The 12238-nt window shown below is 47.1% G+C and overlaps 1 protein-coding gene across 1 annotated transcript; it reads left to right on the top strand.

Moving 5' to 3' along the window:
* Window positions 1-10830: 10830 nt before the first annotated feature.
* LOC125641935 (olfactory receptor 52M1-like) lies at window positions 10831-11778 on the top strand. The gene has a single exon (XM_048862604.2). The coding sequence runs from the start codon at window positions 10831-10833 to the stop codon at window positions 11776-11778; it is 948 nt and encodes a 315-aa protein (XP_048718561.2).
* The last annotated feature ends 460 nt before the right edge of the window (window positions 11779-12238 follow it).

Consider the following 12238-nt stretch of genomic DNA (forward strand, 5'->3'; position numbering starts at 1 on the left):
GAAGCTGATGTGTGGGGACGCTACAATCAGTGTCAACTACGGCCTGTTTGTGGCTTTTACAGTGGTGGGATTTGATGTGCTTATCATCTCTTTGTCCTATGCTATGATCCTCCAGGCCGTGCTGAGGCTGCTGCCGTCTCAAGGCCTTCAGCACCTCCGCGTCTCTCTTCTGTGTTGTCCTGTTATAGTACATCCCTGGTCTCTTCATCTTCCTCACTCACCCCTTTGGCCTTAATGTCCCCCACCATCTCCACATCCTGGTGTCCAATCTCTGTGGGTGCTCCCCCATGTGAAACCCTGTTGTGTATGGGGTGAAAACCAAAGAGATCTGCGAGAACATGCTCCAAATCTTCTAGCAGAAAGGAATCTGAGCAGTGTGTGCCTGTCTAATTTAATCGAGGGATATAAAACATTCATCACCATGGCCTCTGGCCCCTTCATGATCTGACATCACTCACAGTGGTATGTGATCACAGAACTGTTGCCATGGACTCCGAGTGGGCTCTTTATTCGCACTAGCCCTTTTGCATATGGGTGCCCATGTCTGGGTGATGCAGGCACCCAGAAACAGCAACCAAAAACCCGTCTGTCCAGGTAAAACCATGATGGGTGGAAACCACATGAAGTCTCATTTGATGCTCTGAACCTTTGTTATCCTGAAGTCTTTGGGCTTTTCCTGTACTCTTCACTCACTCACCTTGTGCTCAGGGGCAGGAGGCTGGGGCGGAGGCATCTGTCTATAAATAGGTTGGTCATTTAAGACTCTCAGCACCAAAGCAGATCTCACTGGGACAGAAGAAGGGAGGAACTGCATTCTAGATAAAAGCCAGTTTCTACAGCTTCTCTGCAGAGGGTTGGGCATGGAAGGAATGGAACCTCCCCAGAAAAGGGAACAGAGAGAGGAGGGGTTGGTCCAGCTCTTTAAAAACACAGAGACTGGATGAACCGGAAGAAGCTGGAGAAGGAGAGAGGCACAAGGGCGGCAGAGGGGACTCTTTGGTTGCAGGGCTCTGGCTACAGTAGAGAGAAAGTTTCAAGCTGGAGGAGAGGCCAGGAGTTCCAGGAGGTGGCCCCTGGACACCCCAAAGGGCTCTGAACAAATCCCAAAGTTTCCTCCAGGGTGATGTGGAAAAAGTAATGCACGTTGGAAAACATCATTCCAAATATGCATATAAAATGATAGGGTCTAAATGAGTTCTTACCACTCAGGAAAGCGATCTTGGAGTCAGTCTATAGTTCTCTGAAAACATCCATTCAATTGGCAGGAACAGTCAAAAAAGGGAACAGAATGTTGGTAAAAATTAAGAAAGGGATAGATAATAAGATAGAGAATATCATAAAATCATGACTCGTGTGGAGAAAGTGTATACAGAAGTGTTATTTACGCCTTCTCATAACACAAGAACTCAGGGTCACCAAATGAAATGAATAGGGAGCACGTTTAAAACAAAAAAAGGGAGCATTCCAACACATAATGCACAGTCAACCTGTGGAACTCCTTGCCAGAGGATGTGGGAAAGGTCACAACTATAACAGGTTTAAAAAAAGAGCTAGATAAAATCATAGAGGATAGGCCCATCAATGGCTATTAACCAGGATGGGCAGGGATGGTGTCCCTATCCTTTGTTTGCCAGAAGCTAGGAATGGATTCCCTCTGGAGTACTTGGCATTGGTCACTGTCGGAAGACAGGATACGGGGCTACATGGAGCTATGGTCTGGCCCAGTATGACCGTTCTTATGATCTTATGTTCACTGAGGCAGGGAATGGTGGGCAGGTATTGTATTGTGTGTATTTGGTATCTCTTGTGCTGTCAAAAGAAAAGGAAATCTTTTAGAAACTCCCTTTGCAAGGCCTGGGTCTGTTGCTTTAACAATCCTGTGCCTGGAAAAAGAGTAACTGGAAACAGAGTGAGCCCAAGAGGGAGCTCTGGCAAGGGTGTGCTGAAGCAATGGGAGAGTCTGGGAGAGCTGAACCATGTTAGGGTGAAGAGAACAGCTTGTGGACCTCTTCACACAGGTTTGGGATCACCCACCCCACTCCTCTTCCACTCACAGTCCCCTAGCATCCATGGAGCAGCTCTAGGTTTGCTGTCACAGACCTGCTCAAGCCCTCATGGCTGAACACCCACCAGAAGGGTGCGTTTGGGTCCCACATACTGTACCCATGTGATTTTGAGTCAGAGCAGCATTCAGGTCCTGCCTTGAGCTCTGGGTTTCTAGCTCTGGGTCTCTAGGCCCAGTCTCGGGGTGCAGCTTCCATTCTGGTGCCTCCCTCCGGGAGCGGGGAGCTGCACACCAAGTGCCAAGGCCCTGAGGCTAGTTTCCTTTGCTCTGTACCTCGGCATGCTTTTCTCCTATGGTACAGAGGAGAATGCAGTCTTTTTCAGGACATGGATGTCTGTCTTATATAAAAATACAAATTAGGATTCAGAGAGCTCCAGTTCTAGAGGTACATTGCTGTGACACTCTGTACCCCCAAAGCAAAACCCTGGCACCCCACTTTCACCACTGTTATATAGTTGTCAAAATCTTGTACAAAATATGTCATGTGAGGAATCTATGGAAACGCCGTGGTTTGCTGCATGTGATTATCCTATTTGTGTCTGTATCATTTTTGCTGCTGAAGTAACAAATGCTGATGAGCTACCTGTATTTCAAATGTGTTTGCTCCTGTGGTAACTCCCACAAAGTAGTTTAAATCCAGTCTAGCCAGCACATTGCAAATGGATATTTGACTGGGTGGCTCATCGATGAACACAATGGGCGATGGTCGAAGCTTGTCCCCACCTGTAGCCGAAATATGGGTAATGGCCCCTGCTGTGACTCATCAAAGCATGGAAGGGCATGTGACCAGCTTATCTGACACTGGACTCCATCTTGTGCCTGTACTTTTCCACTAACTGTGCTGGTATCTCTGTTTGGGACAATAAAGTTCCCTCCACATGGCAGAAGATAGAAAAGGGGGAAGTGTTATCACCACCTGTTCTCACTCCCCCCACAAATCAACACTTTAGAACACAGCTAGAAGAAAAAAAACTTTGACTGGAGAGGTGGTCAGTGGTTGGAAAGGAGAAAAGCAGGAACCCCTTCAAAAGTCCACCAGTCAGAACCGTTGTGTCCTGCATACAACGAGGCAGGTGATATTGCTGAATACTTCACTAGCTTTGAGACACTATGTGATTCCTATGATTCCTGATAACCACTTTAGTTGCAAAGTTAATTGGTGAAGATCTGGATATAGTCAATAAAATGCTAATTGAGAATCTTTTAGATTTTTCTAATTTCAAAGAAATGGATTTGAAACAATTTCAGATTACAATGTTTTTTATAAAAAAATTGTCATGTAATGTATCAATGGAAAAGTTATCATTTGCAGAACATGATTATCCTACTTGTATGCATGTATTCTTTTTGTACCTAAAGTTATGAATATTGACGATGTACCAGTATTTCAAATGTGTTTGCTCTTTGGTAACAGCCACAATGTAGTTCACATCCCATCTAGACAGAATTTGATGAATGAACCATTCAAGGTAATGATGCATTAAGAAACATGATAGGCCCTAGAAGAAGATTATCCCCACCTCATGGATTTCCCTGCAAATGTTCGAGCCAGGATATGGATAATGGCTCCGCTATGAATTATCGAAGCATGCAAAGGCATGTGACCAGCTCATGTGACACTGGACTCCGTCTTGTGCCTGAAGATTCCCACTAACTCGCTAGGGGCTTTTGCTTGGAAAAATGAAGTTCCCTCTACATGGCAGAAGCTGTAATGGGGGAAAGGGACATTGTCACTTGGACTCACTCCCCCCACAACTCAACACCCAGAACCACCTTAGGAATAAGGGCCGAACTGGGGATGTTACCCCAAACTGAAGGGATTTCTAGCCTTTGTATGAAAGATGGGTGGGATGTTTGTCCCATCAGGGTGAGGCACTCCATGATTCAACTCCTGTCTAGCGTATAGAACTTAGATTGATTTTGTTTATTTCTTAAGTAACCAACTTTGATGTGTTTTCTGTAACTTATGTAACTTTAGCGCCCTTGTGGCCAAGACGGAGCCTGCTCTGCAGGCAGCTCTGGCCAAGAGATGGCGCGAGCAGGAATGCAGCAGGGAAAATCCTTCTACACCAAGGGCACCTGTTCCAAACTCCCCAAAGTGAACACACCCACCCACCGGAAAAGTACAGGAGATATAACAAAGGGAGATATTTATTTACAGAGGGATGAGAGGAGAAAAACAACCAGCGGACGTATAGGGGGAGCAGTAGAACAGGGTTGCATCCAAACCAAGGCCCTATAGACCCGGTGGGAGCAAAGGCTGCCAGGGCAGATGCCCAGCAATGCGTCTGCACACAGAGTTCAGAAGTCCCGAGCAATGTTCCAGTCCAGTGGGGAGTCTTGTGTGTTCCTGGTCGTCTTCGGCGCCAGTGAACTTTCCCCAACAAACCCCTCCGGTGCCCTCTTCTGCCGCTCTCTGCAAAGCCACCCAGAGCGACCACCTCCCCACTTAACTAGCTACAGCCTCCCTCCTTAGTCCCAATGCAAAGTCACCAGCCCTAGGTCTCACAGCCCCATGCAGCTCTGGGCAGCAGTGATACTGGGTCCAGCTCCGGCCTGTCCTTCTCGGGCGATTCCTCCCTGGCACATTGCTCCTCAGGTTCCTGTCCTGGGGTGTCCCTGATCGGCCGCCCTGTCCTTCCCAGGCTTCAGGCAGGTTCTCTCTCCTTCCCTTTGTCCGGGGCCTCCCGGCTGCAGCCCTTCTCTCCCTGGGCTCCAGAGCCACACCCCGCAAGTTTCCCTCCTTTCTCTCACTGCTTCCCCTCCCCAATCGGAAAAAGATTTAAAGGGGCCATGCTCTCTAAACCCCAAGGGTTACACTTATAACAACTTAAAATCCATCTTTCTGAACTTAGTACATCTGCTTTCTATTTATTTACCTAAAACAGTGTGTTATTTGAAGTATAAAGGGAAATCTGCTCAGCAACAGGGGCTGGTGAATTGTCCTCTCCACACTGAGGGAAGGGGGCAGGGCAATAAACTTACACTGGTCAGTCTTCCAACAAGGGCAAGACAGTACAGCTCTGAGGACCTAGGCTGGGGAGCTGGGGGAACTGGCTGGAGCCTCTCTCTTGTTGGTTCACGAGTGGCTAGTGAAAGTTTTCATGTAAGTTCAGGTGTGTGTGTCTCTGTCTGTGTATGACTGTGTAAGTGCAAGACCTGGAGGGGCTTGCTGCTTTTCACAACCTCACAGGCTGTTTCAGGTTGCAACCTACAGAAGTCCGTCGTGCCCCCCCCCCCCCAATGAACAGCCCCTACAACAGTATGAGTCCATTTCCCACTTATCATGGCCTCAGTTACTGATGGAGAAACCATTTTTATGGCAGAAAACTCAGAACTCCTGGGTCTGTCATTCTGTTTGATTTTTGCCAAGTCATGTCTCCCTGTACCTCAGTTTACCTATGGATATAATGCGGATGTGTACATAGTGACTTTCCTTTGCTAGCCCTTTTGAAGATCCTTCAATGACAGGTTTCAGAGTAGCAGCCGTGTTAGTCTGTATCCACAAAAAGGAAAGGAGGAGATGTAGCACATTAAAGCTTATGCTCAAATAAATGCGTTACTCTCTAAGATGCCACAAGTCCTCCTGTTCAAAGAAAGGTTCTACGTGGTGTGATAATAGTAACTGATGAGAATTACTGATCTCTGATCCTGTAGCGAAAATCCCTTGTGCCTCCAGAAAGCGTTCGTGTCTCCCCTCAGTCATCTTTCTCCAGGTCCGTCTGTTGACTATCTACCCATCCCTCCTGGACATTTCGACAACATCAGACCCTACGAGACCGAGTGACTTTCCCTAGGTTTCTTAGTAATCAACTATAATTTTTAATTATACACAAATACACAGAGCAGCCATTTCCCCTTTGACTCAGTGGAGAGCCCAAGAGTTCTCATCTCCCTTTGGGAAGTTCCCACAATTATTGGTTGTTGTTGAAGCTGAATAACAAACACAGAAGTACAGACATGGAAACAGAGGCATGAGCTAGAGAGTGTCTGGTCTCCAGCCTGTTTACATCCAGATGCTGCTTCTCCCCTAGAGGCTGAGCAAACCCCCCTGGGACTGCACAGAGCTATAGAATAAACAATGCACAGTGCTGTCAGCTCTCCATGTGGGATGTTGCTGCAGATGCTGGGATGAGAGAAGTGTGGGACACGGATACCTGAGGGGGATTCCCAGCAAAGACAATTCCATCTCAGAAATCACAGGTACCATCTCTTTCAGTTCGACAAACCAAGTGCAATGTATGCATGATGGGATAGAGAATAGGTCTGAATTCATTTCTGCTCCGCACAGCCGCTATACATCCGAGGCCCCTTGCCACAGGTGCTGAATTTCCACTAGTACCATGAGCCAAAATGCCCCTCTTTGCTGTGACCCTCGGTGATGGCTCCAGCCCTAAGGTGGCTTCATTTCCGTCACACAGTGGATCCTTCAGGATGAAAGTTGTTAGTCGAGGTCCAGTACAAGGCCAGATTCAGAAGCCGCAGGCAGTAGTTTGCTCAGGTCCCAGTGAAGCGCTGTGGCATCCCCGCTGTTGTGTTTTAAGTGTAGACGAGCCCTCAAGCAGATCATCCAGGAAAACATCCAGTCTGGAGTAAGAACTGAGTAAAACCTCAGGGGCCAGCTGTGTGTTAATGCACAGAGACCGCCACCTCCTCCCCTTGCAATTCAGGGCTTGGGCTGTTAACAGGGTGGTGTGGGGGGTGGGTGTTACCAGACTTTCTCTGCTGAAAAGCATGGAGGAGCTACGGCTCCTCACGCGCTTAAATATGACAATTGTTCAACATGGGCAAGACACCTTCTCCCTTAGCTTCATGCTAGAAGTGGGCTGAACTCTTATGCCTGATACTTTCAAAATTAAATTCAGCCGGAAGTAGACACCCTGCTTTGTAAATTTCAGGTACATGGCTGGTAAAGGTATATGCAATTGAAAATGAAGTCTTGTAAGTCAAGATGTCTGACAGACTTAACTATGCCATTAAAACTATGGAGGAACATTGCCACGTAGATCAAGAGGCAATGGGTTTGAACTACAGCATGGCAGATTTAGATTTAATCTCAGATAAACTTCCCAACTGTAAGAACAGGAGGACAATGGAATATAGAATCCTAGTGTCGACCAGGTCTTACTCAAGCAAAAGTTATGGGGCTCAGTACTGGGGTAACTGGGTGAAATTTCAATCCCTGTTGTCAAGGTTCCTCCCCCACTCTGAACTCTAGGGCACAGATGTGGGGACCTGCATGAAAACCTCCTAAGCTTACTTTTACCAGCTTAGGTTAAAACTTCCCCAAGGTACAAATTAATTTTATCCTTTATCCTTGGAATATCCACTGCCACCACCAAACTCTAACTGGGTTTACTGGGAAACGTAGTTTGGACAGGTCTTTCCCCCCAAAATCCTCCCAACCCTTGCACCCCACTTCCTGGGAAAGATTTGGTAAAAATCCTCACCAATTTGCATAGGTGACCACAGACCCAAACCCTTGGATCTGAGAACAATGAAAAAGCATTCAGTTTTCTTACAAGAAGAATTTTAATAGAAATAGAAGTAAATAGAAGTAAAGGAATCACCTCTGTAAAATCAGGATGGTAGATACCTTACAGGGTAGATTCAGGGGAATTAGATTCAAAACATAGGAATCCCTCTAGGCAAAACCTTAAGTTACAAAAAAGACACACAGACAGGAATAGTCATTCTATTCAGCACAGCTCTTTTCTCAGCCATTAAAAGAAATCATAATCTAACACATACCTAGCTAGATTACTTCCTAAAAGTTCTTATACTCCATTCCTGTTCTATCCCTTGCAAAAGCAGCATACCGATAGACACAGACCCTTTGTTTCTCTCCCTCCTCCCAGCTTTTGAAAATATCTTGTCTCCTCATTGGTCATTCTGGTCAGGTGCCAGCGAGGTTACCTTTAGCTTCTTAACCCTTTACAGGTGAGAGGATTTTTCCTCTGGCCAGGAGGGATTTTAAAGGAGTTTACCCTTCCCTTTACATTTATGACACCTGTGTAATCCAGGAGGTCAGACTGGATGATCTGATGGTCCCTTCTGATTTTGAAGCCTATGAATTTATTGATATATAAAATAGTTCAGGCAATGGCCAATGGCCAATCCATTTGTGAATCCCATTCAGCTAAGTTTTTTGCTCCAATAATATCTGTGGCAAGTAGTTCCACAGGCCAAATATGGGTTGTATATACAGTTTTCCTTTATGAATTGTCTATGTTCAGACTTTCAATGTAATTGAATGTTCCCTTGTTCGTGTGTTGTCTGACAGAATACATATAAATGCATGAACTACTTTCTATATCAATAGATTCATAGGCGTCAAAATCAGAAGGGACCGTCAGATCATGTGGTCTTTTATATCATGGAATCAAAGAGTGATAGGATTACAAGGGGGCTATAATGATCAGCTAGTCTAACCCCCTGCCAAGATGCAGGATTTGTTGTGACTAAACCATCCAAGACAGATGACTATCCAGCCTCCTGTTGAAAACCTCTAGTGAAGAACTTTCCACTATCTGCCTGGGCGTCAGTTCCATTGGCCTCTTGTTCTCACAGTTGGGAAGTTTATCAGAGATTAAATCTAAATCTGCCATGCTGTAGTTTGAACCCATTGCCTCTTGATCTATGTGGCTATGTTCCTCCGCATCTTTAATGGCAGCCTTTCAAGTGTCTCAAGACTGTTGTCATATCCCCCCTTAATCCTCCCTTTTCCATACTAAACATAACCTTTTCCTTTGGCCTTTGCTCGTATGGCTTGCATTCCATCCTGTGGATCATCTTTCTCACTCTCCTTTGGATCCTTCTCAGTTTCTCTACATCCCTCCTATATATTGAAAACCCAAACTGGACACAATACTCCAGCTGAGGCCTCACCATGACCAAGAAAAGGGCTACTTCCCCCCCCCCCCCCCCCGTGACTGGCAAGCTATGCCTCTACTAATGCAAATGAAAATTGCATTTGTTCTTTTTTGCAATCGAAAAAAAAAACACACCCCTGAGAGATGTAGCTAGAGCAACCTAACCCTGGTATATACAGCATGAGGTCTACCAAAGAATTCTTCATCGAACGAGCTACCACCTCTCGGAGAGGTGGATTAACTTCACTGACAGGAGTACCCCCACTGAAGTACCCACAGGGCTCTTGGTGGTGGAAATGGGTCACTGTTGAGGATAACATCCACCTTCCTAGAAAAACAGCAGGTCTGTGGCACATCACCACAGATACTGTTTGCCTCCCTTGCCTTCTGGTATGTGTACCTCAGCTCCTTCCCCTTTGCTGTGTCCTGATCATAGCTCTTTTCCCACAAGCTGCACAAAATCTGCCCCATAGGTATTGACGTTCCTACAGCTGGAGTGCATCTGGGAACGCACAGCCTCCTCTCCCCAAATACTGAGCAGATCCAGCAGATCCACAGTGGCCCAAGCTCTGAGCCGCCATGGCCACCTAGGAAAGTGTGATGTGAGCACTCCACACCCAGCAAACAGGAAGGGGAATTTCAAATTTTCTGAGACTTTAAACAGGGACGGGCGGAAGCTGTTCACCTGGATTGGTGAGGCCTCATCTGGAGTACTGTGTCCAGTTTTGGGCCCCACACTACAAGAAGGATGTGGATAAATTGGAGAGAGTCCAGCGAAGGGCAACAAAAATGATTAGGGGTCTGGAACACATGACTTATGAGGAGAGGCTGAGGGAGCTGGGATTGTTTAGCCTGCAGAAGAGAAGAATGAGGGGGGATTTGATAGCTGCTTTCAACTACCTGAAAGGGGGTTCCAAAGAGGATGGCTCTAGACTGTTCTCAATGGTAGCAGATGACAGAACGAGGAGTAATGGTCTCAAGTTGCAGTGGGGGAGGTTTAGATTGGATATTAGGAAAAACTTTTTCACTAAGAGGGTGGTGAAACACTGGAATGCGTTACCTAGGGAGGTGGTAGAATCTCCTTCCTTAGAGGTTTTTAAGGTCAGGCTTGACAAAGCCCTGGCTGGGATGATTTAACTGGGAATTGGTCCTGCTTCGAGCAGGGGGTTGGACTAGATGACCTTCTGGGGTCCCTTCCAACCCTGATATTCTATGATTCTATGATTCTGTGGAGGGGAGAGGAGTTGAAACTGTTCACCAGAGCACTCAGGATGGGCAATGTGGGATGCCTTGTGGAGTCCAGTTACAGGGATAAAAACAAACAAAAGTGTCTACACTGGCAATTTGCCAACAAAACTTTTGCATAAAACTCTTCCCAAGGTGGTTATTTTCTGACACTGAAACTGAGGACTTCTACCACTGAAAGTGGCTTTGCAGTGTGTACACCCCCACTGTTTCCTTGGCTAAATCTACTTATTTGCGAAAAAAACATGGTAGTGTAGACAAGGCCTAAGGAACACTGACGGATAACCAGTATCCACACTTCTATTTCCTTCTGGTGCTTAGTAAGATTTCTCACACCATGGAGTGTAGGAATTATTGAGCAGGGAGCACCATAAAATATGGAATTGGCATTAGTAGGGTAAGTTCTTCATAATTCATTTCTCTGAATAATGAAAATGTCATTTTTCAGTGTGTCAAGAGCGACCAATCTGCTTCCCCCATGAGAACAGCCTCCATGCAGTGTCTCATATTCACATTGTCTCTTCATCCAGGTATATGTGCTGCGACCATCACCCTAGACCCTGGGCACATACAGGAAGTCAGGGGAACATATGCTACATGCAAGAGACACTGTTCTGCCTCAGAGTTGTACACCTTCTCCCCTACAACATGTCAGATTCCAACACAACCCACTTCACCAACCCCTCCACCTTCATCCTGCTGGGCATTCCTGGGCTGGAGGCGGCCCATGTCTGGATCTCCATCCCCTTCTGCACCATGTATGTCATAGCCGTCTTTGGGAACTTCACCATCCTGTTCATTGTGAAGGTGGAACCAAGCCTCCATGGGCCCATGTACTATTTCCTCTGCATGCTGGCCGTCACTGATCTGGTCCTGTCCACATCCACCCTGCCTAAAATGCTAAGCATCTTCTGGTTCAATTCCAGGGAGATCGATTTCAGTGCCTGCCTCACCCAGATGTACTTCATTCTCATCTCATCTGTGTTGGAGTCTGGGATCCTCATAGCCATGGCTCTGGATCGCTACGTGGCCATCTGCCATCCCCTGAGACATTCCACCACCCTGACAAACGCCATGGTGGCCAAAATCGGCCTGGCCGTGCTGCTCCGTGGCATCATAGTCATACTGCCCTTTCCCATCCTAGCGAGGCTGTGGCCATATTGCAGAACCAACGTCATCCCCCAGCCCTACTGCGCCCACATAGCCGTGGTGAGCCTGGCCTGCGCCGACACCCGTGTTAGTAGTTACTACGGCCTCTTTGTGTTATTCTTTGTGATGGGTCTGGATGGGATTTTTATTGCTGTGTCTTACACCCAGATCCTCAGGGTCATCTTCATCCTCCCCACAAAAGATGCGTGGGACAAGACTTTGGGGACCTGCGGCTCTCACCTTTTTGTCATTTTAGCCTTTTACATCCCAAGTCTCATCATGTCCCTCATGCACAGATTTGCCCAAAATGTGCCCCTGCATTTCCACGTTCTCATTGGCAATGTGTACCTCTTCATGCCCCCCATGTTAAACCCCATAATCTATGGGGTGAGGACAAAACAGATCCGGGACAGGCTGCTCCGGCTCTTTACTCATACAGGGGCCTGAAGTTTTCTCCTGGTGCTCTGGCTCTCAGACCAAGATCTGGACAGACCTGGTTGGTGAAATGGTGCTAGGACCCCTTCTCTGAATCACTGACTGGACAGTCAAAGTGACATTAAACCCTTTCCTGGACTTTCCGTGCTGTGTCAGTGTGACAAACTGAGTAATCTTTTTTGTGTACAACTCATTCTCCCTTAGGATCACCACCTTTCTAATTGCTTTTAACTGGACCTCTGAGGCCCCACACCCAGCCCTGCCTATTCCCCAAGGCCCTGCTCCCTGCCCCACCTCTTTCCACAAGGCCGCTTCCCCTCTCCCACCTATTCCCCAAGGCCCCGCTCCGTTCTCAACATCTTCTCCCAGAGCCCCACCCCTGTTACTCACTCCCCTCCTCTCCAACCCCATCCACTTGCTGAATCATCTGCATCTTCCTCCTCCCCAGCCTGGGCTCCCTCTGCCCCGGGGC

The sequence above is a fragment of the Caretta caretta genome, chromosome 1 (genome assembly GCF_965140235.1).
Source record: "Caretta caretta isolate rCarCar2 chromosome 1, rCarCar1.hap1, whole genome shotgun sequence".
Lineage (NCBI taxonomy): Eukaryota > Metazoa > Chordata > Testudines > Cheloniidae > Caretta > Caretta caretta.